We start from the raw sequence: 27,604 nt of genomic DNA, 5'->3' as shown, positions 1-27,604 counted from the left end.
TTAACCAAACTCACCCTCTCTCCCTCCATATATAGGAACAATCTTTCATTGGAAGAATATTCCCAGAAAGATTGTTAAGTCACCCAACATGTGTAGCCAGGTTCAACAATTACCAGGCAACAGCATTACAAATGATCTTTGCATGCAGCTGCATGTGTATGGGGGCCTTTATTCTGTCCATCCCATGGCTGTCAGAGGCAGATGGCCGCTCCTCTTCGGTAATTCTTCATCCGTGCCGTCTGCATCAGACACCAGTAACCTCCTGCCTCCCTCCTCTGGAGACATCACCGAGCTGTGCAGGAACAGATTGGTGAAGTGACCATGATGAACGTTGCTGGGAGAAAAATCTTAGTAAGACTCTGTAAGGGCTATATGGTGACACCAGTCTCAACTATTTTAGTGCTGTGATTTGGCAACAGTCAGACCCTCATTGTCTTAACCCGAGTGCTATAGATAAGTGATGCTCAACTGAGAAGGTGATGCTCAGAAGTAGGACAAAGTCACAGATACAAATAATCATTTTGGCACTCAAAATTGCAAGTAAAAGGAAAATTTATAAGTAATCTTGTGTCACGTATTTAGAACAAGCTAACGTTTCGGCCAATCGTTGGCCTTTATCAAGGTACATCTGTAAAGGGTTGGAATAGAGCGTCAGTATTCAGCCTCTCAACTGCATAATGGGAGTCTAAATACCAACTATCAAGTTAAATCTGTGAAGGGTTGGAAGTCGGTATTTAGACTCCCATTATGCAGTTGAGAGGCTGAATACTGATGCTCTATTCCAACCCTTTACAGATGTACCTTGATAAAGGCCACCTATTGGCCAAAACGTTAGCTTGTTCTAAATACGTGACAAGATTCCTTATATAAATTTTCCTGATCCCAAGTTCTATCATGCTCTGTATGCCTTAAAGGAACCGTCAGCTCAGGATGACTGTTCAAACCAATTTGTTTTGATTGACAGCACCGGCTTCATAGACAGTGAATGGTGAAGACAGATTGAAACCAAGCAGGTGATGTGTATATAAATGATCAGCCCTGCCATGATGCACCAAGCGCCTGTACTTTGTCTGAACAGTCCTTCTGTGACAACAGTCCCTTTAAAGGGCAAGCACAGAATCCTAAAAAGCTTTTAAACACATTTTATTCAAGATGTAAATTTAAAGGCCATGTTCACATGTTGCATTTTTTGCAGCATTTTCCGCAGTCAAAACCTTCTCTGGCCAGTAAAGAAGCGGCTTATAGAAAACAGGTTTTGTTGTGTCTGTCAGATAAATTGTCTCTTGTGCATGCTGATAAAGTTTAGTACAAAAAAAAAAACAAAACATGCAACTCTGGTTTTTGCACCAAAACCTGATACCTGCGGGTTTTTTTGCACTAACCCATTACTTTCTATGGGTGAACAAAATGATGCATTTTGCAAAAGCAGTTTTTCAGGAGAAAGAAAAAAAAAAAAAAGTGCATCAGATTTCTGAAATCTCATGCTGGTAGTGCAAGATGCAGCTTAAATTTGCATAAAATGCAGCAAAAACTAGGTGTGAACATAGCACAGGTTGCAATTGTGTAAACTAAAGTAAATGGTCCAAAAAAAAAAAAGTTGGGCCAGCGATTTTTTTCCCCCTTTCAGGCTTTAATGTAAGATAATTTTAATATATTTTAAGAACACCAGGACAACAATAGGAGTGTAATGAAGGTTTATTGGAGTAGGCAGGTTTGTCAACTGAACAGCAGCAAAAAGTTAAGAAAAAAACCTATATATAATTGGACATTAGAAACAATCCTTGTCCGCAGCCCCTGATGCATTGGGCTTTGATCATACAGTGCAGTTTTTAATGGGCTTTATTTACAACTAAAACCAAGACCGGTTTTGTCCAAGGAGGGAAAAAAAAAGAAAAAACCCTAAAAAGGTAAATGTCACACAATCATATTGTAGCTGTAATTTCTCATCTGTAATATGGCCAGAAATGCCAGCCGACCTCCGGTCTCGTGTCCCAACCATAGGAATATACCAGGGTTAGCTCGAGCCACAAGACAAAGGTCGGCCTGGGATTTGTGCCTGCAATACACTCATGTGAACATTCCCTAAAGCAGCACTGTGTGAACAAAGCCATGACCAGATGTTTGCTAGGTAGAAAACTAAATACCCAGGCAGCAGCAGTTATTTTGGCTTTTAGGAAAGTGGGCAGGAAGAGGGGGTGGTAGAATATCTAAATATTCATGAACCAAGTTACCCCACCAAAAAAAAAAAAAAAAAAAAAAAAAAAAAAGGAAAAATTATATTTAATCAAAACTGGGTTTGGGTGCAGGAGTTAACTAAATTTCTTACATATTACAATATAATACACAAAAAGTCAGTTGAAGAAACTGGTGGTTCCAATTTTTCTCTTTTTTTATTTAAATATTAGAAAGGCTTAGATAGTCCTTACCACAAGTGTCTGGTAGTTAACGTGCATTTCCACATTTTTTTAATATCTTTTTTAATTTTCTTACATGAAGTGAAACTGTTAATACTTTTCTACAGCAGTAACCGCACACCAAAACAAAAAACCTTGTAAAAAAAAAAAAGTAAAATAAAAAAAATAGAGGGGGGAAAGATTAAAAAAAAAAAAAAAAAAAAAAAAAAAAAGGAATGGAGTTCTCCAGAAGCTGCAGTGTGAACAGACTATAAACTTTATTTCCGTTACACATGGATGGACTCTTGCTATAAGGAAATCCACGTGGAGCAATTAGGAATGGAGATGTGTAAAAAGGGTTGATCAGGATCAGATGGCGGCACAAGTTTAGTTGTTTTCTCCTGCCTGTTCTCCAGCATCGTTGTCGTCTCCTGCAGCATCAGATGTCCATAACTAAAGGGTGGGAAATAAAGTCACTTATTTTTAAAGTTTCAAGAACTCCATTAGTAACTTTTCAACCTCTACTATTAACACTCAGCTTTATAGCAGCAGGTTTTTCTTCACAAGGACTGAGTGCATGTGACAGTGGTGGATGCTCTTGTCAGATAATTATGACAATCCTTTTACTTTAGGGGTTTATATGTCAGGCATAAAATGTTTACTATGTAGGGGCTCACATCAGGAGAATGGGCTTCCCTGAAAACCGTTCCGATTTCCTTTGGCATACTCTGAAGTTGTGGGAGTGCATGTAGGTTGGGCCAGCCATTAAATACTAAGTGAGTAGCAGGTGTATGATGAAAGGGGAGATTGGTTGTTAAATCAAAAATTTGATATCCAGCCTTGAAATCCATGTTTATGGTTAAAATGTGTAATCTGGGTTTTTACTTCTGCATTGGGAGACGAGCAGACCGGCAGTGTGACAGCTGCAGGTATCCGCCAGGCTGCGTACCTGAGCAGCAGGGATCGTGCCCAGAAGAATAGGACTGATGTGCTATACCTGTCACTTCCACATGACCTGGGAGATATTTGTAAATTGACACAGTTTGCTAAATTTTGCATCAGGTGGTGAGTGAAGGCCTGAGGTGTCCTGAAAAAAAATAATAATGCCAATCGGACACTTACTGTTAGGTTGTCTCTAAGCAACTGCATGATAAGTGTGCTGTCTTTGTAGGAGTCTTCATTAAGGGTGTCGAGTTCTGCAATGGCTTCATCGAATGCCTGCAAGATTAAAAGATATATCAGTATAGATTAAGATTCCAATCATATATGGAAAACCTCTAGGAGGGAAAAAATATAAATAAAGCCCATGGAAAACAGCAGAAAAGTGTCTGGAACATGAGAATGGATCTAGGCAGTAATGCTCCACTTTTCCATTGCACATCTCACCCAATGTGATTAGCAATAATACATCTAATATTCTATGAAGAGTTCAGCTGTCACACTAAGGAAACCCTGCACCGGTATAAAGAAAACCTGGAGTACTCACAGTCTTGGCCAGCTGGCAGGCCTTTTCTGGGCTATTGAGAATTTCATAGAAGAATACAGAGAAGTTCAGGGCCAGGCCCAGGCGGATGGGATGTGTTGGTTGCATTTTCTGTTTGCTGATATCAAATGCTTCTTGATAAGCTTCTTGTGAGTCTTGGATTGTGCCTGTCAAGCGAAGAAGTAGAATGGCCATTAGATGCCAGCGGCATTGATGTTGCTCAAGCAGTTAAGCAATTTTATGTTTTTTTGCTCTTAAAATGGAATGTGGTGCAATTTTTGTAATAATTATATAATTAAATAAAAATGAAATGTGTTTTAACATTACAATTTTTACCAGCCACTGGGGGCTGCATAGTAGTGATCACCGCTACAGTGTGCGGAGTACTCTCAGCTCTGCTTTGTCAGTAAATCTCATTCACACATCCCTATATTACAGAAATCTGAAGGAGGCTTTACCCCGAGAGCCGAGCCCAATATCAGCACATGATATCCAGCATGTATCTAATCCCAGTGCGTGATACAGCGAGCAGCACTAACAGGACCAGCACTGCCGGCCGTCCTCCAACACTGTCCACATCTCTATCAATTGCAGTCACCAACAAAATGTCTCTGCACTGTGATCCTAAACTTCATTCTTATCCTTTTGCAAGCACCCAGAAGGGAAGGAGTGACAGATGTGAGCAGACCACGCCCACATTTACAGCAGTCGTAATGCGAGCTAGTAGTACACTAGGTTTTCAAGGCAAATTTCAGCAGTTGCTCCCTTTGTTTAAAAGTGGAATATATCAAAACAAACTTAGTATAAAATATGAAGAGTTTAGAAAAACACATTAAATTTCTTTATTATTTTTTTTTTACATTCTTTCCTCCAGATGCCACCTTTCCTTTAACGTGAAAAAGCATCAGAATCATTTCACCTGAAGGGGTTCTTCCTAAACCAAGAACATGGATTTTTTTCAAGCCCAACTCAAATCAATAGGGCAGTCAGATAAATGTCTGCAACAAGAGAATACAATCGTAATCTGGGCGTTCTGAGACGCTCACCATTCAGGGTTGGTCTAGGAAGGTTGTCGTTGTGGACGACATTGCCATAGATTATATAACAATTTGCTGTGATCTGTGGCCTGGTCTCCGCTTTCAATGATTAGGATTAAAAAAAATTACCACTGCAAATCTTTTTAAACAGTTATCTACCATCTGTCATGCTCATAGGTGTCATGAAAAGGCACCAATAGTCAGCAGGAAAGTCTCCAGATGTCTCAACCCTACATATCTGCCAAGACGAGCGCACGATCGGCAGGAATCATGCACAAGTCTCAGCAGGTGTGTGGGGGTTGTAACATCGGCACCCCAAGAAGCAAAAGTGAGAAACGAAGGACGGCTCCTTTAAGTGCAAGTTTGGTTTTTATGACCATTTCTAGCCCTTCTGCTCTTCAATTAAAAAGAAATAATGCAGCATCCGGACCAGTTTTAGTTGGTGGAACCATGACACTTCGTGTTGTTAAATTAAGTCAATGTCCTATGTATGCGTGTGCTTTTTTTCAGCCAGCCATTCAAGTCTATGGAGCCACCATTAAAAATAATGTATGGAAAGTTTAACAGATTTGCTTTTTTCTTTGCAGACACAAATCTTAAAAAAAATAAAAATAGGAGGGGCGTTCATAGAGCTTTAAGGGCTCATCATGACCTGAATGAAACTGTACATCTAAGGACACTCACGGGCTCGGTCTTCTCCGGTGGCCACCTCTGCAAGGTATCGGTAGTAGTCTCCTTTCATCTTCAGGTAGAAGACCTGGCTCTCTGCCTGGGTGGATTTGGCGATTAGAAATTTATCAAGCAGGGTCTAGATGGGAAAGAAAAGAATAAAACATCAGCTGCAACAGCTTACAATACAAAAAAAAAAAAAAAAGACTGATCATTACATACCCTTATGGGCATCAGATACCTGGTGTACTTAGGCTTTTCTAGGAATATACTTTTTTTTTTTGGGGTATGGACAGTCAGTTAGACTACAGAGGGAATGAATTAAGTGTTAATATGGCAGATTTAAAGAACTTAAAAATGCGGTAATTTTTTTAAATTCATTCACATACCACAATCTGTATTCAAAATCAGAAAATAACCTTGCAGTTTTTACACTGGCCACTAGTGTTTTTTCTAATGGAGTGTGTGCAACGGTCATTGTGAAGAGAGGGAGAGCAGGAGAGCTGTGACAGGTGGACCCTGTGTTATAAGCAGTGTTTAGAGGTTACCCGTCATTGTAATCTTGTCTAAAAGAACCCCAGTGGGCAAAAAAAAACAAAAACCAAAAGACTGATTTAAATAGGCAATTGACGATCCCCTTTGAAGGGAACCTGACAGCTGATTCAGGCTGCCCATGGGTTGGTGTTTTAGGAAAGAATTTATTATTTTTTTTTTTTAAAGCCTCCAGGGACCGACCCACGTGGGATACAGGTTAGACAGATTGTGTCCCCAGCAGCCTCTGCCCGTCCGCTCCCTTTGAGTGTCAGGTCTCTTCCTATGTGTGTATGGGGAAAGACCAGTCGTTTCAAGGCAGCGGGCAGGCAGAAGTTGCCAGGAACCGGCCTTTCAGACGAGTCTTCGGAGGCTCGGTCATCGGCAGCTTAGTTTCTTTTTCTCTGAAATGCCGCAGGCTTTCCGAGTGAAACATACGTGGCTGAAATTATGCAGGCGGTGTTTGATACATGCTGTCTGATTCACAGACAGAATGCATCAGCAGTCAGGTTCCCTTTAGAGGGAACCTGTTAGATTGGATAATGCCATTAACCTGCAGGTTGATTGTGGTGGGAAGGTGCCCAGCTGTATTATTAAAAGTGCCGCACCCAGGAGAAAATTAGCTTTATTCCTCCCGGAAACCGCCAGCTTTTAGCTGCAGTGCTTTCAGTTGCAGCTCAAGGCTGTGAGTGTGCCTCTATGAACAAGCCGGCGAAACCAAGGAGGAATAAAGCTCATTTTCTCCTTTTAGTAGTACAGCTGGGCACCTTCCTAACCTGCAAATTAATCCTATAGCGGCAGGTTTATTAGCAATAACAGGTTCCTTAAGTATTAAGTCACTGATGCGCTGGGTATATTCATTTTTCTTCAATTGAAGCCTTTTTGTTTAGGTTACATTACTTGGTGAAGACTTCCAGTAAAGGAACAGCCTCTGACAGCAGGGAAGGGTAGCTTTACCATTGTGCCCAGCTCTAGTCCCAGTCACCTGCCCATCCCATGTCAGGTTTTACTCTACTGGTAGTGATACAAATAAGTGTAGATGGGGCAGTGCATGGACAAATTTAGAGACATCATACAAGGGCACTATACCGATCATTGGCCCTATAGGCCATCATGGGAATACACAGGATTGGACTTAATATTCTAAAGATGGAAGTTACCACCAGCTATGTACTAACGTCTTTGCAGATCTTCCCTTTTCTAAGCACTTTATAAAATATCCTATATAAGCAGAGTTGATGAGAGGTGGCACTTGGCCGCCATATTATCCAAGTATTATGGAGCACAGCAGCACTAGTGCTCATTAAATCACTAGAGGCTCGAATTAAACTGACCACCGTCACACACAGCATGAACCAGTGTCTGCACGTGACCCCATTATAACCAGGTTATTCCCCACCTGAAGTGGCCTGACCCAATTTTTCTTTCCAGCAGGCAATCTCTGCTGCTTATTTTGTTTTTCCCCTTTACCATTGATGGCAAGGATACATTACAACTGCCGCAAAGGGGAAATGTATCGATTACGTGACCAAAACCAGTAGGTTTTCTGCAGAACTACCACCTGCTCTTCAATGTTCACATACCGATCCAGAGGACAGGTTGACCATCCGGCATTATTTCACCTTGCTGCACTCAACCTTTAACCCACATTGGTTAAATACAGTTCTTTTCATAAAAACATTTAAAAGCTTGTTCACATGCTGCAATTTTTCCAACGGGTAAAAAAAAAAAAAAGCTGCACTTTAAAAGTATCAGCAAAGTGAATGAGATTTTTCTAAAAATCCCATGCAGCAACTTGGTTACAGCAAAGTGTATTTCTATGCAGCGAAAATACGCAGGGTCAAGAACTCATAATGGGAACTTAGCCGCCGTACACAAATGTTTGCAGCAGCTTTTTCTGCACCAAAAACGAAGGTATGTGCACATACCCTTATGCTAGAGTTGGAGATGAACAGAGCTTGTATTAGGAGCAGCTGTGAATGCGTCTGCCTCCTACACTGCTGACTGTCAGTGAATTCTGGAGCATCACAAAGCAGAGCTGGTAGCCGGATCTGCGCTGTAGCAGCAGGGCACAGATGTTTTGCATGACATATGGACTTTGCAGAAGTAACAAAACAGGAGCCCGATTTCCATAACACAACGGGTCATAAGTCATACAATGAACAGTAACTAGTAGGCTTTATGGGAAAGGCCACAGGAAAGCACATGCAGTCTTTGTATGAAGGCGCAGTCTGCTGCACGGTCCATTACTGCTGAAAGATATGCAGATGTATTAGACCCAATGGATGTATATTTGAGCTTTGTTTAAAATGGTACACATGAAGCACATAAGTGCATATTTCACAATGGCCATAAATCAGAAAAACCTACAAGAAGCAAAATGAAAATAAACCCTGCTGTAAATAAAAAGCAAGTGCATTTAAATAAAATAGGGTTCTTAGTAACACTGTTTTTGATCAAAAATAGTAAGGAAGTTATCCCACCAGCGAGGTAGGTTGTAGGTTTTACTTGTTTTCCCAAGTAGGTGCACCAAGCTGCTCAGCTCTGGCAAGGGTAAACCGAGCAGAACGCTTGTGCTTGATTTGAAGTCATTTTGTGCTGACAAGAGTCCCATTAATAAAGTCTTTGATGCACACACAAATATGGACACCAGAGGGCGCACCTCCAACATGTTTGCTGGCTTTTCCTTTTGTCCAAAGGCCTTGAGATCTGGGCAACTATAAATCAGAGGAGCCGAATGTGAGGGGGTAAGAAAAGACCCCTTTGCTCTCTTCTGATGGGCGATCAAATGTTTACAGGAGGCTGATTTGTTGAAGACGTTTCAGTAGCATAAATCCCATACACATGAATGGAGATTTTTCTGCTGCATGTGTGTTTTCACAAACCCCTTTCCATCAAAGTCCAGAAGATAAGGGAATCAAGAGATCTAGATCTATATCTCCAGTGTAGTCACTAGATTGCGAGTCTACACAAGTTCCACTGACCATCCGGAGATACTGGGGGAGAGGGGGCAAACAGTCCTTACAAGATTCAGCAAAAGAGACCAGAGAGACAGTCTGGCAAGAGGAAACCCATGCACAAATCAAAGTACAACCATATCAAAAGATACAGCCCTCTCTCTACTGGCAGGTTTGGGGGATGTCCTAGCAACAGCAGCAAACTGTTTTTCCAGTAAGAAAAGAACAAGTCAATAGCAAAAAGGATGATTTACAGGCGACACATCTGATAGTACACCCACAAACCTAGTTGCCCCCTTTCAAGGGTAAACCTTCAACTTGTGCTATAAAACACATTGTGAAAGGTGAAATTCCAGCTTAAGACCACCTAGATATTAGGCAGCACCATCTACAGTGCACCAAACATGCCAGATAAAGTTATCCATACATTACTTCCTGCAGATCTTGGATAAGTGTCCGAAACAATATATATCTGCAAAAGTAATGTCCATTGCCTTTTTATCAGGTTGTAGAGGGATCAGTAAGTCCTCGGTTGAGGTCAGACTCCCATAACTTATGAGAAGACCTGAAGTGACAAATTACTTCTCCTAAAAAGTAGACAAAACAGATTACCTCCACTAACAAACCAGTTAAAGGGTTACATTTCTGGTATATTGTCCTATTTGACAAAGAAATGTATTAAAAGCTAGAAACCCCAATGATTACATGAAGAAAGCCATTGCTTTCAGATTCAACAGTGAAACTAAACTTCAGCAACATTTTTTTTCTTTTTTAAATCAAAGTGCTGCATAAACGCTACATAGATTTCATCCTTCTCCCGAGCAGCCGACGCTGCGCTGCTACATTAGTGTCTGCTGACGTTCTCTGCAGCGCTGGTTACTGCAGTGCTACAGGCAGGAGGATTTATATGGCTTCGATGATTATTGATCCAGCGGAGCGAGATAGCGCCACACCTGCACCGCTGACATAAGTGCAGGCAATGCAGCAAAATCACTGGAGTGAAAAGCATGCTGCAGCTCATTCACACACGATACTACGGGCTCAGCAAAGCAGGGAAGTCCACACGTGGCAATAATGGAAGGCGTTTAAAGCCCTAGCCATGTGTCTAAGAGGCTGTTCACATTACTGTCAACTATAACACATTCATGCAAGTTTGTTATATTTGGACAATCGATGAAAGAGCCGCCACCATCTTTGGTCCCTCTGGTCAAAAGGTGCAAGCCAATTGCCACCACGTCTACAGGGAAGGAATGGAGTGGGGGAGACGTGCACAGTTCCCCACTCACGTGAGCTTTAATACGAGACGGAAGCCACAACAGGCTACTGACTATGTAGTGTTACACCACAGCAAAAAGTCTGCTTATGACAAGAGGATCAATATGGATTTTCATTGCCAGCACATTTTTTTTTTGTCTTGTACATATCTGTAGCCACAAGCAAACTGGTTCTGGAGTCTTCACATTTCAGAGAAATGAGAAACCTGTAATGCCGGCTGCCCTCTACATTAATGCATAATACAGACATCTAGAAATGCACAATTACATCATGTACAACCTACATATTAAGCTAAAACATGCAACCTCTCTTCTGAAGACAGTAGTATACAGTTTGGGAATCTTAAAACTTCAAAGGAAAAAAACAAAACAAAAAAAAAACAACTTATAAAATCAGTAGTACATGTGAAAGTTATCCTAGAAATCTGCTTTTTTCCCACCTGGACCAATTCTCAACTCAGTCTTTGGAGATGACAGACTTTCCCATTATGGAGATAGAGGACAGTTAGAGCTCATAAAATTCTATGGAGAAATGTAACAGTTTCAGAAGCGTGTCTCTAGCTCCTCCTTTACTCCATTGAATTCTAAAGGCACCAACTGTCACCTCCTATGTCAGTAGCAAAAAATCTTCACTGACTACACAGTTTAGACATGAATTGAGTTAATGATCAGTCCAGGGGGAGAAAACAGGATGTCTCAAGATGTTTTACAAAAGTTGATAATTTTTGTGTACTATTGATTTATGAAATTAAAATGATGGTTACTCTTCAAGAAGCCCACTGACATGCATTCAAAGTGACATAGGGAAAGGTGCATTTCTCCTAAGTTTTCTAGAACAGGTAACACTAGACCAAGTTGACATAAAAAGTCAGTGAACAGAATACTGCTCCTCCCAGTAACCAAGTTTATAAAAGCCGGCGACAAGAAAACGTCCCGACTCGTTAAATATGACTAGGATTAAGCAACATTGATATAGAAGGCATCAGGAACGTGCACGGGCAGGGAGGAACAAGACTAATACTTGGACGAAGCCAATAAAAGAAAAAAAAAAGTAGTAGAAGTTTAGTAATTTCACATTGCTTGCAATAAAAGATTAGAAATTCACAATAAGGATGAGGTACAGGTCACAAACTGACCGTGCCAATGGAACATCGCTCCCAGAAATTTGCTACTAGCAGCACAACAATTTTCTTCTCCTACTCGTTCCTATGGAAGTTCTCATTGATCGACTAAAACTTCCAGTAATTTGGTGCACTTTTATCAATACTGTGCCAACTACTAATATGCTTAAAAAGCATCAGATTTATCCCTGAAGTTCATGTAGTATGACTAGAGACTAAAGATCTCCAGGATTATCTTTCATTACACCACCTATTAAATGGCTTACTCTGTCAGGCATAGGCAACAAAAGTTTGACTAATTTTTTGAGTCACAGGGTCACATGCTGCTGCACCCTCTCGTCAGACAAGGTGGAGAAAAGGACAGTTTTTTGGAGCAAATTGCACCAGAAATCTGGCATATTTAGTGTCATAAGTCACCCCCACTGTGACTACTATAAGATATACAGCTGACATTGTTAGAGATACAAGGCATCAAGAAAATGGATTGAGAGGCATCAAGAAGGAAAAGAAAGTAAGAATTTCACATTTTGGCTTAAAGGGAATCTGTCACCAGGATTTCACCCCCCAAACTATTTATATGCACATAGCTGTTTCGGACAAAGGTCCAGCAATACCTTTACATGGCCAGTCCGTTCATCCGCTACTGAGAAATCAGACTTGATATGCAAATGAGGCTGATGGCCCATGGTAGATCTAAAGCCTCTGTCACTCCAGCTCTATTCCCCATCTCTTTCTGCATCACCGACAGCCTCTATGACTTCAGGCAAAGGAGCATTCAGTCAAGCAGTAGGAGGCAGTACTACATGGGAATAGAGCTGGAGTGACAGAGGCTTCAAATCTACCATAATCCTTCAGACATTCTCAGGAATGGAGGAACTGACTGGCCATGTAAAGGTATTGCTGGACTTTTCTTTGAAAGGGCTACATGGGCGTATTAATTGTTCGGGGGAGGGGGGGGTTGTAAAATACTGCTGACACATTCAATTTAAAGTCTACGTATGTTAAGGAAATAGCTCAGTGCAATGGGATTTAGTTCTCCCAACAGATAAGTGTTCTTACTAAGCAAACATTCATCACATATTCCATTGACTGGACAATGACTGGTAAACCACATCAAAAAAAGTTTTCAGCTTTCAGAAAAGTGGAGTCTGAATGCTCTAAAATACCTGAACAAGCAACGGGTACTCACCATCCCTGGGACCAAGCATTTTGGCTGCAGCAGTGACATCACGTCAACAGCATGCACCACTGCTGTAGTCAAATCGCTGAGCTCAGTGGTCAGAGCAGCTTACTCCATGACTGTCTGCAGTGGTGGTGTGCACAGTCAACGTGAGGACATCACGACAGCCAAAACAGACTGGTGCAGAGGCGAACAAGACTATGGACCCAGGGAAGGAGAGTAACTGTTCTCTTCCCAGTCAGGTTTACTTTACACACTAGTGCCCAGATCAACGCTGGGCAGAGGTACAAGTGAATGGGTCAAGCTATAAGAGTTGCTTTGCAGGCAAAACGGTCAGTGTTCCAGAAGTTCATTCTCAAATCTGTTGAGGGTCATAGAGGACAACCTTGCTAGGATGGACCACCTCCTTATGACAGGTAAGGGGTTCAGTACTACACCGTTAGTAGGCATGTGTGACTTTTCCATAGTTGTCATCTGCAAGTCACCAACTTACCAACACAGTATCGCATATAGATTTAAGTTCTCCCTCCACTTTCTCCCTGTACTCCTTCACCATCTGCATCTTCTTGTCCGCACTATCAGTCTTCTGCTCGATGCTGGAGATGACCCTCCACGCTGACCTCCGTGCCCCAACCACGTTCTTGTAAGCCACAGAAAGAAGGTTCCTTTCTTCGTTGGACAGCTCGTCCCCACACTCCGTCACAGCCTTCATGTTAGCCGCCATATCATCGTAGCGCTCTGCTTGTTCTGCCAGCTTGGCCCTCTGGATCAGCTCGGTTCTGTCTGCCATGGCTTGAGTGTGATTTGGTACAGAGCAGAGTGAAACAGCCCGAAGAAAAAAAAAAAAAAAAAGTCGAGAAAGTTGAGTGAGGAGTTCTAGCTAGACTTGAAGCTGGAGCAGGCAGCCAAACCTACAAAAGGACACAAGGAAAAAAAGTTAAAATAATGGACTAAATGTATAGAAGCACAATTATGTCCCTTATTTACCCCATGTATCTGTATGGGGAAAAAAGTGGCAAATAAGATGATACCTTAGGAAGCATCAAGATGCAGGTCTACCACCGCTTCATGAAGTATACAAGAACCTCCATTGTAGACCTGAGATTATATCCAAATATTGGGCAAATTGCATTTGACCACGTGAGCAATGAAATAATCAATTTATATGCCCAACAGAGTGGGCAAGTCCCCATAGACATTAGATTATCAGCCAATCCCATTAATATCAGCTGGCTTGCCCAACTTATCAAATATGCATGAGGGCTTTTGATTAAATATTAAAGAAAACGGCTGTCTGGACAATCCAGAAAAATCAACTAATCGCGCCACATTTGCACCAATGTTAAAGCACCACTCTAGCTGCCGTCCTCTGCTCTACGCAGCACTGCTCCGGTCCTGATCTCTTGTGACCGGAAGTCAGAGGTAACAGTCACAAGCTCTCAATGCATGTACATGAGACCCTCGTTTTGTCTCTCAGACTTACAATGAGTTGTGACTTCCGGCTTGCCCAGCAAACAATGGAGAGATCCAGTGCGGCACTGGGAACATCTGAAAACGGCAGCTTGTAAGTATTAGACTAAAGGGCAAGGAACTTACATTAGCGGCACCACTCCAGCACTGCAATTAAAATGCTGGAGTTGTGCTTTAAATGGGACTGGATTTAAAAAAAAAAAAAAAAAAAAAAAAAGGTAGGCAATGGCCAAACTAAAACAAGTTAATACATCAAATTGAGAATAAGGATTAGAGAGGGGTGGGGGGGGTCACCTAATATGCAAGAAACTGCAGTGCATAGTGAATAGGGTCCACCACACATCAGGCATAGTCATCAGGTGACAACAGTGCAGTGAAAAATTAGAAAGGACTGCAGCACTAAACTGCTGCCATCCCCATCACTAAGTATAATCCCACAGGTCATTTACAAGTCAATTAAAACTAATGCTGAATTCTACCAAAATGCCATCATTTTAAAAAGACGGGAACCCTTAACACTCAATGCATTTAAAAAAAAAAAATAAAAAAAAGTGTGCATTTGTCACAAAGCACAGCCACATCCTCTCCATTCATAAGTCATGCGGGAAATTCCAGATCGCATGTCAAATCCAAGGAGGAAGCACACAACCAGTAACTATACTGTAGACAGCTCTCTTCACTGATCCTCAGCTCTGAGAGGAAAAAAAATGCATGGCGGCAGGAAGGAAAAAAAACCATCAAGACACCCTAAAGATTTGCAAGGGCACGCTTCCTTGCAAAACGAGTTAACACATGAGTCAGTAACAGGAGGCGCTGGGTGATGGAAATCATACTAAGGGAGGAGGAAAGAAGCTGCCTGCCCTGCCTTTTGTCTCCAGGCTCCATGGATCATCCCCGCCCTGCCTGCCTCTCCCTCCACTACTCCCACCCCTCAGGCTTCCCAATCATATACTACCACCAGTACTACAGAACAGGCAAGACTGGGAAGCAGAAGGAGCGGGTTTGACAGCGTGAGATAGTATCTGGCATCTTACAATAAAAACCTGTTCAAAAGAGGGGAGTAAACCTGCTAGATTGTCAATAGTTGCAAAAAAAATAAAACTCCAGGCAGTTGTATGCAGTCCTGCATCAACTGGGGAGACACTGAAGATCAAAAAACAAAAAAAAAAACCCCACACAAAACCCCCCAGCATCTTGAAAAGTATATAACATACTATGAAATAACTACAATCAACCAGACACCAAGTTATATTAGAGAGCCATCTACCACCAATAGACTGGAATATTCCAAGAAATTAATAGACAGCAGAGGATGGGAATCTCCCTCCTCCCACCACCGGGGCAGCTAATCCAGAGGTGGAGATCCCCACGTTACATCCATCCGCACCTGCATTATAGACAGCTGCCCAGAGGCAGGAAATACAAGAGCGGCAGAAAAAAAAAAAGATATAATGCAATATATTTCTCATTAATTTGATATATTAGGGGTATGCTTTCTATATAGCAAGATATACATTTTATCTTCTCATAAGGAGGGTGGATTTTCCCTACATGTGAAAATGCAATAAGTTGGGTATTATATTGGGGGGGAGCGAGGGATATGGCAGATGTAGCCCCTTATATAATGAGCCCATATACTGCACTCTTCCTATATAGAAGGCATAGACACCCAATATTTTATATATATATATATATATATATATATATATATATATATATATATATATATATATATATACACACATACACTACATTTGCCATGCTGTCAGCCTATATCCCCACCCATGGACTAGTCCTATCGCCATTCAGCCTCACTATCGCGATATCCTCGGCAATAGCAGCCCTGCTGTTACAATGACGCCAGTCCCGACTAAATGACCCACTAGCACAGATAGTAATGGCGGCCGGGCGTGTAGCAGACCACACCAGCCCGGCGGCAGCAGAGCCGTGACATTGCAGACAGTGACAGGATCATGGCGTGTGCCGCGGTGCAGACAGAAAGGCGGGCGGGAAAGAAGGGAGAGGCTCAGCCCCGGCCACAGGCAGCCGGGACTCCGGGAGCCGCGCGCACACTCACCTGGCGCTCCTCACGGTGTGAGCCGCTGGCCGGCGGAGAAAGGAGAGGGAGAACAAGAGAAAACCCAGAGACTGAATGCAGGCGTACAAGAAACCCTCTAGGCTCAACCTAACCCAATTACCAGGCGTTGGCAAAAAAGGGAGTGGTCAGTAGAAGCCAGCCAATCGCTACCTCGGGGAAAAAAGCCGCCAATTCCGCGTTCGCCTAGGCGTAGGAGCCAATCAGAAGCTAGCGCGGGAGCTAAAGGCGGGGCTTATGGGGTGGGGAGAACGGGAGGATGGGTTAGGTTGAACGACAGGCTGCGGCTTGGGCCACGGGGTTTCCTCCAATGAGATGCAGGGTAAAATAACGTCATTGTTGCTGTGGCAACCTGGTTGCTGCTTACATCTCTCTGTTCACGCTGTGCAGCCTGGGCGTGGTGGCGGCGGCGGCTTCCTGCAGCAGAGGTGCTGCAACACGGGCCGGGCGGCCGCCACCACACTACACCCCATGGCTGAGTGCTGCTACACCCGAGCCGCGGCTGGCCGCCAATGGCCCCTGTATACATATATATATATACACACGTGCAGCAACGGCCCCCTCTTTACATATGTATATATATCCAGCTATGGCCCCTGTCAACACACGTATATAGAGGTATATATATATATATATATATATCCAGCAATGGCCCCCTATATACAATGGCTCCTATATCCATATGTGTATATAGCCAACAATGGCTCCATATATACAGCAATGTCCCCTGTATACATATGTATATATATCCAGCAATGGCCCCTGTATGTGTTTATGTATATATATATATATATATATATATATATATATATATATATATATATATATATATACACTGCTCAAAAAAATAAAGGGAACACTCAAATAACACATCCTAGATCTGAATGAATGAAATATTCTCATTGAATACTTTGTTCTGTACAAAGTTGAATGTGCTGACAACAAAATCACACAAAACTCATCAATGGAAATCAAATTTATTAACCAATGGAGGCCTGGATTTGGAGTCACCACCAAAATTAAAGTGGAAAAACACACTACAGGCTGATCCAACTTTGATGTAATGTCCTTAAAACAAGTCAAAATGAGGCTCAGTATTGTGTGTGGCCTCCACGTGCCTGTATGACTTCCCTACAACGCCTGGGCATGCCCCTGATGAGGTTGCGGATGGTCTCCTGTGGTATCTCCTCCCAGACCTGGACTAAAGCATCCTCCAACTCCTGGACAGTCTGTGGTGCAACGTGACGTTGGTGGATGGAGCGAGACATGATGTCCCAGATGTGCTCAATCGGATTCAGGTCTGGGGAACGGGCGGGCCAGTCCATAGCTTCAATGCCTTCATCTTGCAGGAACTGCTGACAAACTCTAGCCACATGAGGTCTGGCATTGTCCTGCATTAGGAGGAACCCAGGGCCAACCGCACCAGCATATGGTCTCACAAGGGGTCTGAGGATCTCATCTCGGCACCTAATGGCAGTCAGGCTACCTCTGAAGAGCACATGGAGGGCTGTGCGGCCCTCCAAAGAAATGCCTCCCCACACCATTACTGACCCACTGCCAAACCGGTCATGCTGAAGGATGTTGCAGGCAGCAGATTGCTCTTCACGGCGTCTCCAGACTCTGTCACGTCTGTCAAATGTGCTCAGTGTGAACCTGCTTTCATCTGTGAAGAGCACAGGGCGCCAGTGGTGACTTTGCCAATCCTGGTGTTCTGTGGCATTTCTTTGGAGGGCCGCACAGCCCTCCATGTGCTCACCAGAGGTAGCCTGACTGCCATTAGGTATCGAGATGAGCTCCTCAGACCCCTTGTGAGACCATATGCTGGTGAGGTTGGCCCTGGGTTCCTCCTAATGCAGGACAATGCCAGACCTCATGTGGCTGGAGTTTGTCAGCAGTTCCTGCAAGATGACGGCATTGAAGCTATGTACTGGCCCGCCCGTTCCCCAGACCTGAATCCGATTGAGCACATCTGGGACATCATGTCTCGCTCCATCCACCAACATCACGTTGCACCACAGACTGTCCAGGAGTTGGCGGATGCTTTAGTCCAGGTCTGGGAGGAGATCCCACAGGAGACCATCCATAACCTCATCAGGAGCATGCCCAGGCGTTGTAGGGAGGTCATACAGGCACGTGGAGGCCACACACAATACAGATACTCATTTTGACTTGTTTTAAGGACATTACATCAAAGTTTGATCAGCCTGTAGTGTGTTTTTCCACTTTAGTTTTGGGGGTGACTCCAAATCCAGGCCTCCATTGGTTAATAAATTTGATTTCCATTGATGATTTTTGTGTGATTTTGTTGTCAGCACATTCAACTTTGTACAGAACAAAGTATTCAATGAGAATATTTCATTCATTCAGATCTAGGATGTGTTATTTGAGTGTTCCCTTTATTTTTTTGAGCAGTGTATACACACACACACACACACACACACACATACATATATACATACGCACAGACATACATATATACACATATACAGTACAGACCAAAAGTTTGGACACACCTCATTTAAAGATTTTTCTGTATTTTCATGACTATGAAAATTGTACATTCACACTAAAGGCATCAAAACTATGAATTAACACATGTGGAATTATATACTTAACAAAAAAGTGTGCATCTCTGGGAACTCCTTCAAGATTGTTGGAAGACCATTTCCGGTGACTACCTCTTGAAGCTCATCAAGAGAATGCCAAGAGTGTGCAAAGCAGTCATCAAAGCAAAAGGTGGCTACTTTGAAGAACCTAGAATATAAGACATATTTTCAGTTGTTTCACACTTTTTTGTTAAGTATATAATTCCACATGTGTTAATTCATAGTTTTGATGCCTTCAGTGTGAATGTACAATTTTCAAAGTCATGAAAATACAGAAAAATATTTAAATGAGAAGGTGTGTCCAACCTTTTGGTCTGTACTGTACACACAGACATACATATATACACACACACACACACACACACACACACACACACACACACACACACACACACACACACACACACACACACACACACACACACACACACACACACACACACACACACACACACACATTTATACACACACATATACATACACATACTTATACACACACACATACATACATATATACACACACATACATATATATACACACACACACACACACACACATATACACACACACACATATGCACACACACACATATACACACACACATATATATATATATATACACACACATATATATACACACACATACATATACACACACATACATACACATACATATAAAAAAACAAAAATAGGAAACAGCACAAAAAATATTTTGGTGCAAAAAAGCCCCCCCCCCCCCCCCAGGTACATACCAGTCCTTTAAGTATCCATGTAAAAATGTGGAGGCAGCACACAGAATAGGATGAAGAGATAAGATTTAATAGCCCATGTGGCAACGTTTCGGTCCAAGATTGTGGACCTTTCTCAAGCTTTAGAAATCTTATCACTTCATTCTATTCTGTGTGCTGCCTCCATATTTTTACATGGATACTTAAAGGACTGGTATGTACCTGGGTGTTTTTTTGCACCAAAACGTATATATATATATATATATATATATATATATATATATATATATATATACAGTGCCTACAAGTAGTATTCAACCCCCTGCAGATTTAGCTGGTTTGATAAGATGCAAATAAGTTAGAGCCTTCAAACTGCAAACGAGAGTAGGTTTTATGAACAGAAGCATAAATCTTACAAACCAAAAAGTTATGTTGCTCAGTTGAATTTTATTAAATTTTAAACATAAAAGTGTGGGTCAATTATTATACATCCCCTATGTTTAATATTTTGTGGAATAACCCTTGTTTGCAATTACAGCTAATAATCGTCTTTTATAAGACCTGATCAGGCCGGCACAGGTCTGTGGAGTTATCTTGGCCCACTCCTCCATGCAGATCTTCTCCAAGTTATCTAGGTTCTTTGGGTGTCTCATGTGGACTTTATTCTTGAGCTCCTTCCACAAGTTTTCAATTGGGTTAAGGTCAGGAGACTGACTAGGCCACTCCAACACCTTGACTTTTTCCCTCTTGAACCAGGCCTTGGTTTTCTTGGCTGTGTGCTTTGGGTCGTTGTCTTGTTAGAAGATGAAATTACGACCCATCTTAAGATCCTTGATGGAGGAGCGGAGGTTCTTGGCCAAAATCTCCAGGTAGGCCGTGCTATCCATCTTCCCATGGATGCGGACCAGATGGCCAGGCCCCTTGGCTGAGAAACAGCCCCACAGCATGATGCTGCCACCACCATGCTTGACTGTAGGGATGGTATTCTTGGGGTCGTATGCAGTGCCATCCAGTCTCCAAACGTCACGTGTGTGGTTGGCACCAAAGATCTCGATCTTGGTCTCATCAGACCATAGAACCTTGAACCAGTCTGTCTCAGAGTCCTCCAAGTGATCATGAGCAAACTGTAGACGAGCCTTGACATGATGCTTTGAAAGTAAAGGTACCTTACGGGCTCGTCTGGAACGGAGACCATTGCGGTGGAGTACGTTACTTATGGTATTGACTGAAACCAATGTCCCCACTGCCATGAGATCTTCCCGGAGTTCCTTCCTTGTTGTCCTTGGGTTAGCCTTGACTCTTCGGACAAGCCTGGCCTCGGCACGGGAGGACACTTTCAAAGGCTGTCCAGGCCGTGTAAGGCTAACAGTAGTTCCATAAGCCTTCCACTTACGGATGATGCTCCCAACAGTGGAGACAGGTAGGCCCAACTCCTTGGAAAGGGTTTTGTACCCCTTGCCAGCTTTGTGACCCTCCACGATCTTGTCTCTGATGGCCTTGGAATGCTCCTTTGTCTTTCCCATGTTGACCATGTCTGAGTGCTGTTCACAAGTTTGGGGAGGGTCTTAAATAGTCAGAAAAGGCTGGCAAAAGAGATCTTTAATCCACACATGTGAAGCTCATTATTCTTGGTGCCTGAACTACTTCTTAATACTTTAGGGGGACCAAACAGAATTCTTGTGGTTTGAGGGGTTGAATAATAAATGACACTCTGAATTAACTTTTAACGTTTTTTTAAAAAAAAAAAAAAAAAAAAAAAAAAAAAATTTGCTGCAGTGCATTTCCCACTTCCAGGCTGATCTACAGTACAAATGTCACAATGCCAAGTTAATTCCGCATGTGTCAACCAGCTAAATCTGCAAGGGGTTGAATACTACTTGTAGGCACTGTATATATATAGGCAGTTGCTGGCTATATATATATATATATATATATATATATATATATATATATATATACACTGCTCAAAAAAATCCATATTTTTACAAGGATATATATACATATATATACCCAGCAATGGCCCCTGTATACATATATGTATCCAGCAATTTCCCCTATATATACAGTCATGACTGAAAGTGTTGCCACCCTTGAAATTGTTTCAGAAAATCAAGTATTTCTCCCAGAAAATTATTGCAATTACACACGTTTTGTTCTACACATGTTTATTTCCTTTGTGTGAACTGAAACAACACAAAAAAACAGAGAAAATAAGGAAAATTGGATATAATTTCATACAAAACCCCCAAAATGGGACGGACAAAAATGTTGGCACCCTCAGCTTAATATTTTGTTGCACACCCTTTGGAATAAATAACTGCAATCAATCTCTTCCTATAACCATTGTAAGGTGGCTGCCGGACATATAGTTGTTGGGAGATATACAGTACAGACCAAAAGTTTGGACACATCTTCTCATTTAAAGATTTTTCTGTATTTTCATGACTATGAAAATTGTACATTCACACTGAAGGCATCAAAACTATGAATTAACACATGTGGAATTATATACTTAACAAAAAAGTGTGAAACAACTGAAAATATGTCTTATATTCTAGGTTCTTCAAAGTAGCCACCTTTTGCTTTGATGACTGCTTTGCACACTCTTGGCATTCTCTTGATGAGCTTCAAGAGGTAGTCACCGGAAAAAGTTTTCACTTCACAGGTGTGCCCTGTCAGGTTTAATAAGTGGGATTTCTTACCTTATAAATGGGGCAACCATCAGTTGTGTTGTGCAGAAGTCTGGTGGATACACAGCTGATAGTCCTACTGAATAGACTGTTAGAATATGTATTATGGCAAGAAAAAAGCAGATAAGTAAAGAAAAACGAGTGGCCATCATTACTTTAAGAAATGAAGGTCAGTCAGTGCGAAAAATTGGGCAAACTTTGAAAGTGTCCCCAAGTGCAGTTGCAAAAACCATCAAGCGCTACAAAGAAACTGGCTCACATGAGGACCGCCCCAGAAAAGGAAGACCAAGAGTCACCTCTGCTTCTGAGGATAAGTTTATCCCAGTCACCAGCCTCAGAAATCGCAAGATAACAGCAGCTCAGATTAGAGACCAGGTCAATGCCACACAGAGTTCTAGCAACAGACACATCTCTTCAACAACTGTTAAGAGGAGACTTTGTGCAGCAGGCCTTCATGGTAAAATAGCTGCTAGGAAACCACTGCTAAGGACAGGCAACAAGCAGAAGAGACTTGTTTGGGCTAAAGAACACAAGGAATGGACATTAGACCAGTGGAAATCTGTGCTTTGGTCTGATGAGTCCAAATTTGAGATCTTTGGTTCCAACCACCATGTCTTTGTGCGACACAGAAAAGGTGAACGGATGGGCTCTACATGCCTGGTTCCCACCGTGAAGCATGGAGGAGGAGGTGTGATGGTGCGGGGGAGCTTTGCTGGTGACACTGTTGGGGATTTATTCAAAATTGAAGGCATACTGAACCAGCATGGCTACCACAGCATCTTGCAGCGGCATACTATTCCATCCGGTTTGCATTTAGTTGGACCATCATTTATTTTTCAACAGGACAATGACCCCAAACACACCGCCAGGCTGTGTAAGGGCTATTTGACCAAGGAGGAGAGTGATGGGGTGCTACGCCAGATGACCTGGCCTCCACAGTCACCAGACCTGAACCCAATCAAGATGGTTTGGGGTGAGCTGGACCGCAGAGTGAAGGCAAAAGGGCCAACAAGTGCTAAGCATCTCTGGGAACTCCTTCACGATTGTTGGAAGACCATTTCCGGTGACTACCTCTTGAAGCTCATCAAGAGAATGCCAAGAGTGTGCAAAGCAGTCATCAAAGCAAAAGGTGGCTACTTTGAAGAACCTAGAATATAAGACATATTTTCAGTTGTTTCACACTTTTTTGCTAAGTATATAATTCCACATGTGTTAATTCATAGTTTTGATGCCTTTAGTGTGAATGTACAATGTTCATAGTCATGAAAATACAGAAAAATCTTTAAATGAGAAGGTGTGTCCAAACTTTTGGTCTGTACTGTATATCACGGAGGTGGTTGTCCTCTGTGATGTAAACCTGGAGTATTGCTCTAGTTCACACTGTAACATCCCTGGCGGCTTGCTGGCATGGCTTACCACCTCCCACCATGCAAGACCGCCATCTTACCTATCAGTCCAGGCTGCACACTTTGCTCCAGTACCTGCTGTGTGCATGACTCTTGTCTGATTGCTTAGGGCGGCGGCACGGTTACTGCCTGATTCTTATAGTTACTGTGTGCGCACTCCTAATGCGTCCCCAGCCTATTGCTGGGAGTCACTGGATACTTAAACCCCCTCCACCCAGTAGGAGGTGCCTGAGCAACACTTTCCTTCAGTGTGTTCTGTGCAACTGAGTTGCCAGGTCCTGTCCTGTATCTTGTCTGTTTCCGCCACCCTGGGGGCTGTATACCCAGGCCTGTTTCCTGTATCTGTGACTTCTAGTCTGTTTCCGCCACCCTGGGGGCTGAGTTCCCAGGCTCGTTCCCGTATCTTGTTCCTGGTTCAGTTCCTGTCTGAACAGTGTCCTAGCCCGTTACTTGTTTGTCTCTATATCCGTATCTTCCCTTTTCCTGCAGTGTCTGAACCTGCACCTAACTCCAACTTATTGTCTCTGTACTTCTGTTTGTGAGTTTAGTGTCCACTCGCCACTTCATTGCAAGTACCTTGTGTGCTCTGCTTGTCTGCCGCACCTGAGGTTTTGCTCTGCTCTGCTTGTCCACCCCACCTGCGGGTTTTGCTCTGCTCTGCTTGTCTACCGCACCTGCGGGTTTTGCTCTGCTCTGCTTGTCTACTGCACCTGCGGGTTTTGCTCTGCTCTGCTTGTCTACCGCACCTGCGGGTTTTGCTCTGCTCATCTACCGCACCTGCGGGTTTTGCTCTGCTCGTCTACCGCACCTGTGGGTTTTGCTCTGCTCTGCTCGTCTACCGCACTATTGGGTTTTGCTCTGCTCTACTCGTCTACCGCACCTGCAGGTTTTGCTCTGCTCTGCTTGTCTGCCGCACCTATGGGTTTTGCTCTGCTCGTCTTCCGCACCTGTGGCTCTGTTCCTGTACTGGTCCCTATCCTGCCTACGTTCCTACCTGCCAGTACCCACCTGTCTGCATACCAGCCGTGCCTGCCAGTACCCACCTGTCTGCATACCAGCCGTGCCTGCTAGTACCCACCTGTCTGTATGCCAGCCTAACTTGCCTGTTCCTGCATTCCCCAGTGTGGGTCAACAGCTGTGACCGGGGTCTGACCTGGAGTAGCACTTGGTCCCTCTGCTCAGTTCCTCCCTGGTTCACGGAGTCGACTGAGCCGCCGTGCGACCTTGGTCGGACCGAGTTGATACTTAGTCATGCCCCTCCAGGCACTCCTCGGTTCATGGTCCAGTGGGATCACTAACCACGCTCACGCCAGTCAGTCCGGGCGTGTGCATAACACACTGTTACGGATCCGGGTGGTGGAACCTCTGTGCCGCGGTTCAAGGAGGGACCCAGAGGGGCGTAACTAAGTATCAACTCAGACCGACCCTGGTCGTACGGCGGCTAACGACTCCGTGACCAGGGAGGGACCTGGCAGAGGGACCAGGTGCTACTCTGGGGACGACTTTGTAAGAGAGCAGGTGGCTCCCACGGGTCAGCAGACTGGGACTGACCGGTATAGCGGATGGGCACAACAAGCAGGCAGCAGTCTCTGGGTTAGTTGACGGGTGGTCACGACACATGACGGCAGAGCAGGCAGAAGTCTCTAGGTACCAGACGGGTGGTCACAGCACGTGACGGCAGAGCAGGCAGAAGTTTCTAGGTTAGCAGGTAACAGGCAGGTGACAGGCGAGTGTTCCCAGTGAGCGGGCTAGCAGGCACGGCAGGTAGCAGGCAGGTAACTGGCAGGTGCTTCCTGGTAAGCGGGCGGACTTGCCCATAGACAGACTGGCGGGTTGAACGGAAGACAGACTGTCGGGCTGGAGAGTAGTCAGGCAGGCGGACTGGAACAGTAGTCAGGCTGGCAACTGGACCTGAGGGCTGAAGCTGAGGTAAGTATACTTGTGCATCAACTTTGCTCGGGCACCTCCAATTTGGAGGAGGTGCCTTATATATGGGAGGTCCTCCGGCAATTGGCCGGGGACTCCTTAGGATGGCGCGCGCGGCCCCTTTAAGAGAGAGGGAGCGCGCGCGCGCCCTAAGCACAGTGCCAGGGAAGCTGCGCGCGCCAGCAGCAGCAGGAAGAGGAGCGCAGGAGGACGCCGCGCGGGGAGCGGGGAGGTGAGAGGGACAGCGTCTCTGCCTGGCAGGGGGCAGAGACGCCGATGCTACACACACATAGCACTAAGAGGCTTTATTGTGCATCTGGGCCAGGTTTACGGGTAGCCTGAGAGATGCGCCGGTCTGGCTGCCCACATACCCCACCCATGGGTGTAGTTCACATCGTAAAATGGAGTCCGTTTGACACATGGTCTTTGAGTGGAGGTAAGAAGACCTCCTGTGTGATGTCTCCAGACTGAGCCGGTATACTGGATGCTATCCAGCCTGTGTGTCCTGGACTGTCTCTAAAGTGGCTTTGTTAGAACTGTTTACTTTGTTTTGCCTACACTGAAAGTCCGTTTGTTTTCCTTTGCGTGTGGCATGGTTTATGAAGCACCAATAAACCAGCCTGGACATTTAAACAGAAATGATTCCTGTGTTACCTTACCACGCACCCAAGTGAGTAGCATCGCCACACCCTCAACAAGCTTCTTACTCCTCTTAACTGAAATTTTGGACCTCTCTTCTTTTGCAAACTCCTCCTGGTCTCTCATATGTGAAGGGCATCTTCTCCCAACAGCAATTTTAAGATCTCTCCACAGGTGTTCAATGGGATTTAGATCCGGACCCATTGCTGGCCACTTCAAAACTCTCTAGCGCTTTGTTTCCATCCATTTCTGGGTGCTTCTTGAAGTATATTTGGGGTCATTGTCCTGCTGGAAGACCCATGACCTTGGATGCAAATCCAGCTTTCTCATACTGGCCACTACATCGTGACCCAGAATTCTTTGGTAATCTTCAGATTTCAGGATGCCTTGTACCAGGGCTGTGGAGTCAGAGACAATTTTGGTGGAGTCGGAATCGGTATAAAATGTAGCGACTCCAACTCCTAAAATATATAATAAATTGGGTACAGTAGTTCAATGTAGTTTGTGGGGAATATTTTTTCATAAAAATTTGGGAAAGTTATGAAAGTCCTATAAATGTCTGTCCTATTCTTGATCTAAGGGTCTAGACTTTTAGCTGAAATTAATCTGTGCTACAGTAAATTTATCACTTAAACATGAGCCATGTATGAGGGAGTCGGAGTCGTGGAATCGGAGTCGGTGTCATGGAAATTGAGGAGTCGGAGGTTTGACTTACCGACTCCACAGCCCTGCCTTGTACATAGTCAAGGCACCCAGTGCCAGAGGCAGCAAAACACCCACAAAACATCTTTGAACCTCCACTATATTTAACTGTAGGTACAGTGTTCTTTTCTTTGTAGGCCGCATTCAGTTTTATGTAAACTGTAGAATGATGTGCTTTACCAAAAAGCTCTATCTTGGTCTCATCTGTCCACAAGACACTTTCCCAGAAGGATTTTGGCTTACTCATGTACATTTTGGCAAACTGCAGTCTAGCTTTTTATGTCTCTGTGTCAGCAGTGGGGTTCTCCTGGGTCTCTTGCCATAGCGTTTCATTTTATTCAAATATCGACAGATAGTTTCCCCTGACACTGATGCACCCTGAGCCTGCAGGACTGCTTGAATTTCTTTGGAACATAATTGGGGCTGCTTACCACCCATCCAGACTATCCTGTATTGCAACCTTTCATCAATTTTTCTCTGCTGTCCACGTCCAGGGAGATTAGCTACAGTTTCATGGGTTGCAAACTTCTTGATTATGGTGCGCACCATGGACAAAGGAACATCAAGATCTCTGGAGATAGACTTGTAACCTTGAGATTGTTGATATTGTTCAAGAATTTTGGTTCTCTAGTCCTCAGACAGTTCTCTTCTCCTCTTTCTGTTCTCCATGCCGAGTGTGGCACACACAGACACACA

The 27,604-nt window shown here is 43.6% G+C and overlaps 1 protein-coding gene across 1 annotated transcript; it reads right to left on the bottom strand.

Moving 5' to 3' along the window:
• Positions 1-1,679: 1,679 nt before the first annotated feature.
• On the bottom strand, positions 1,680-16,346 carry YWHAQ (tyrosine 3-monooxygenase/tryptophan 5-monooxygenase activation protein theta). The gene is made up of 6 exons (XM_073674172.1): positions 16,193-16,346; positions 13,139-13,556; positions 5,598-5,721; positions 3,880-4,043; positions 3,516-3,611; positions 1,680-2,846 (listed from the first exon to the last, which is right to left on the bottom strand). Exons 2-6 carry the CDS (start codon positions 13,433-13,435, stop codon positions 2,781-2,783), a joined length of 747 nt encoding a protein of 248 aa, XP_073530273.1. The 5' UTR covers positions 13,436-13,556; positions 16,193-16,346; the 3' UTR covers positions 1,680-2,780.
• Positions 16,347-27,604: the final 11,258 nt, after the last annotated feature.

Source organism: Phyllobates terribilis, unplaced genomic scaffold (assembly GCF_046119375.1).
Source record: "Phyllobates terribilis strain yellow unplaced genomic scaffold, ASM4611937v1 Scaffold_3__8_contigs__length_932513732, whole genome shotgun sequence".
In the NCBI taxonomy this organism is placed as follows: domain Eukaryota; kingdom Metazoa; phylum Chordata; class Amphibia; order Anura; family Dendrobatidae; genus Phyllobates; species Phyllobates terribilis.
Note: the sequence above shows the minus strand (reverse complement) of the source record. Positions and strands in the feature narration are given on the sequence as shown.

What these genes read in the sequence shown, in the direction of transcription:
- YWHAQ (XM_073674172.1), bottom strand. Translation starts at nt 13,435, where the DNA reads ATGGCAGACAGAACCGAGCTGATCCAGAGGGCCAAGCTGGCAGAACAA. An exon ending in CTATATGCGATACTGTGTTG is followed by an intron (nt 5,722 to 13,138) that starts GTAAGTTGGTGA and finishes TTTCCCATCTAG; the next exon opens with ACCCTGCTTGATAAATTTCT. An exon ending in TGCTTAGAGACAACCTAACA is followed by an intron (nt 2,847 to 3,515) that starts GTAAGTGTCCGA and finishes CCCACCCTTTAG; the next exon opens with TTATGGACATCTGATGCTGC.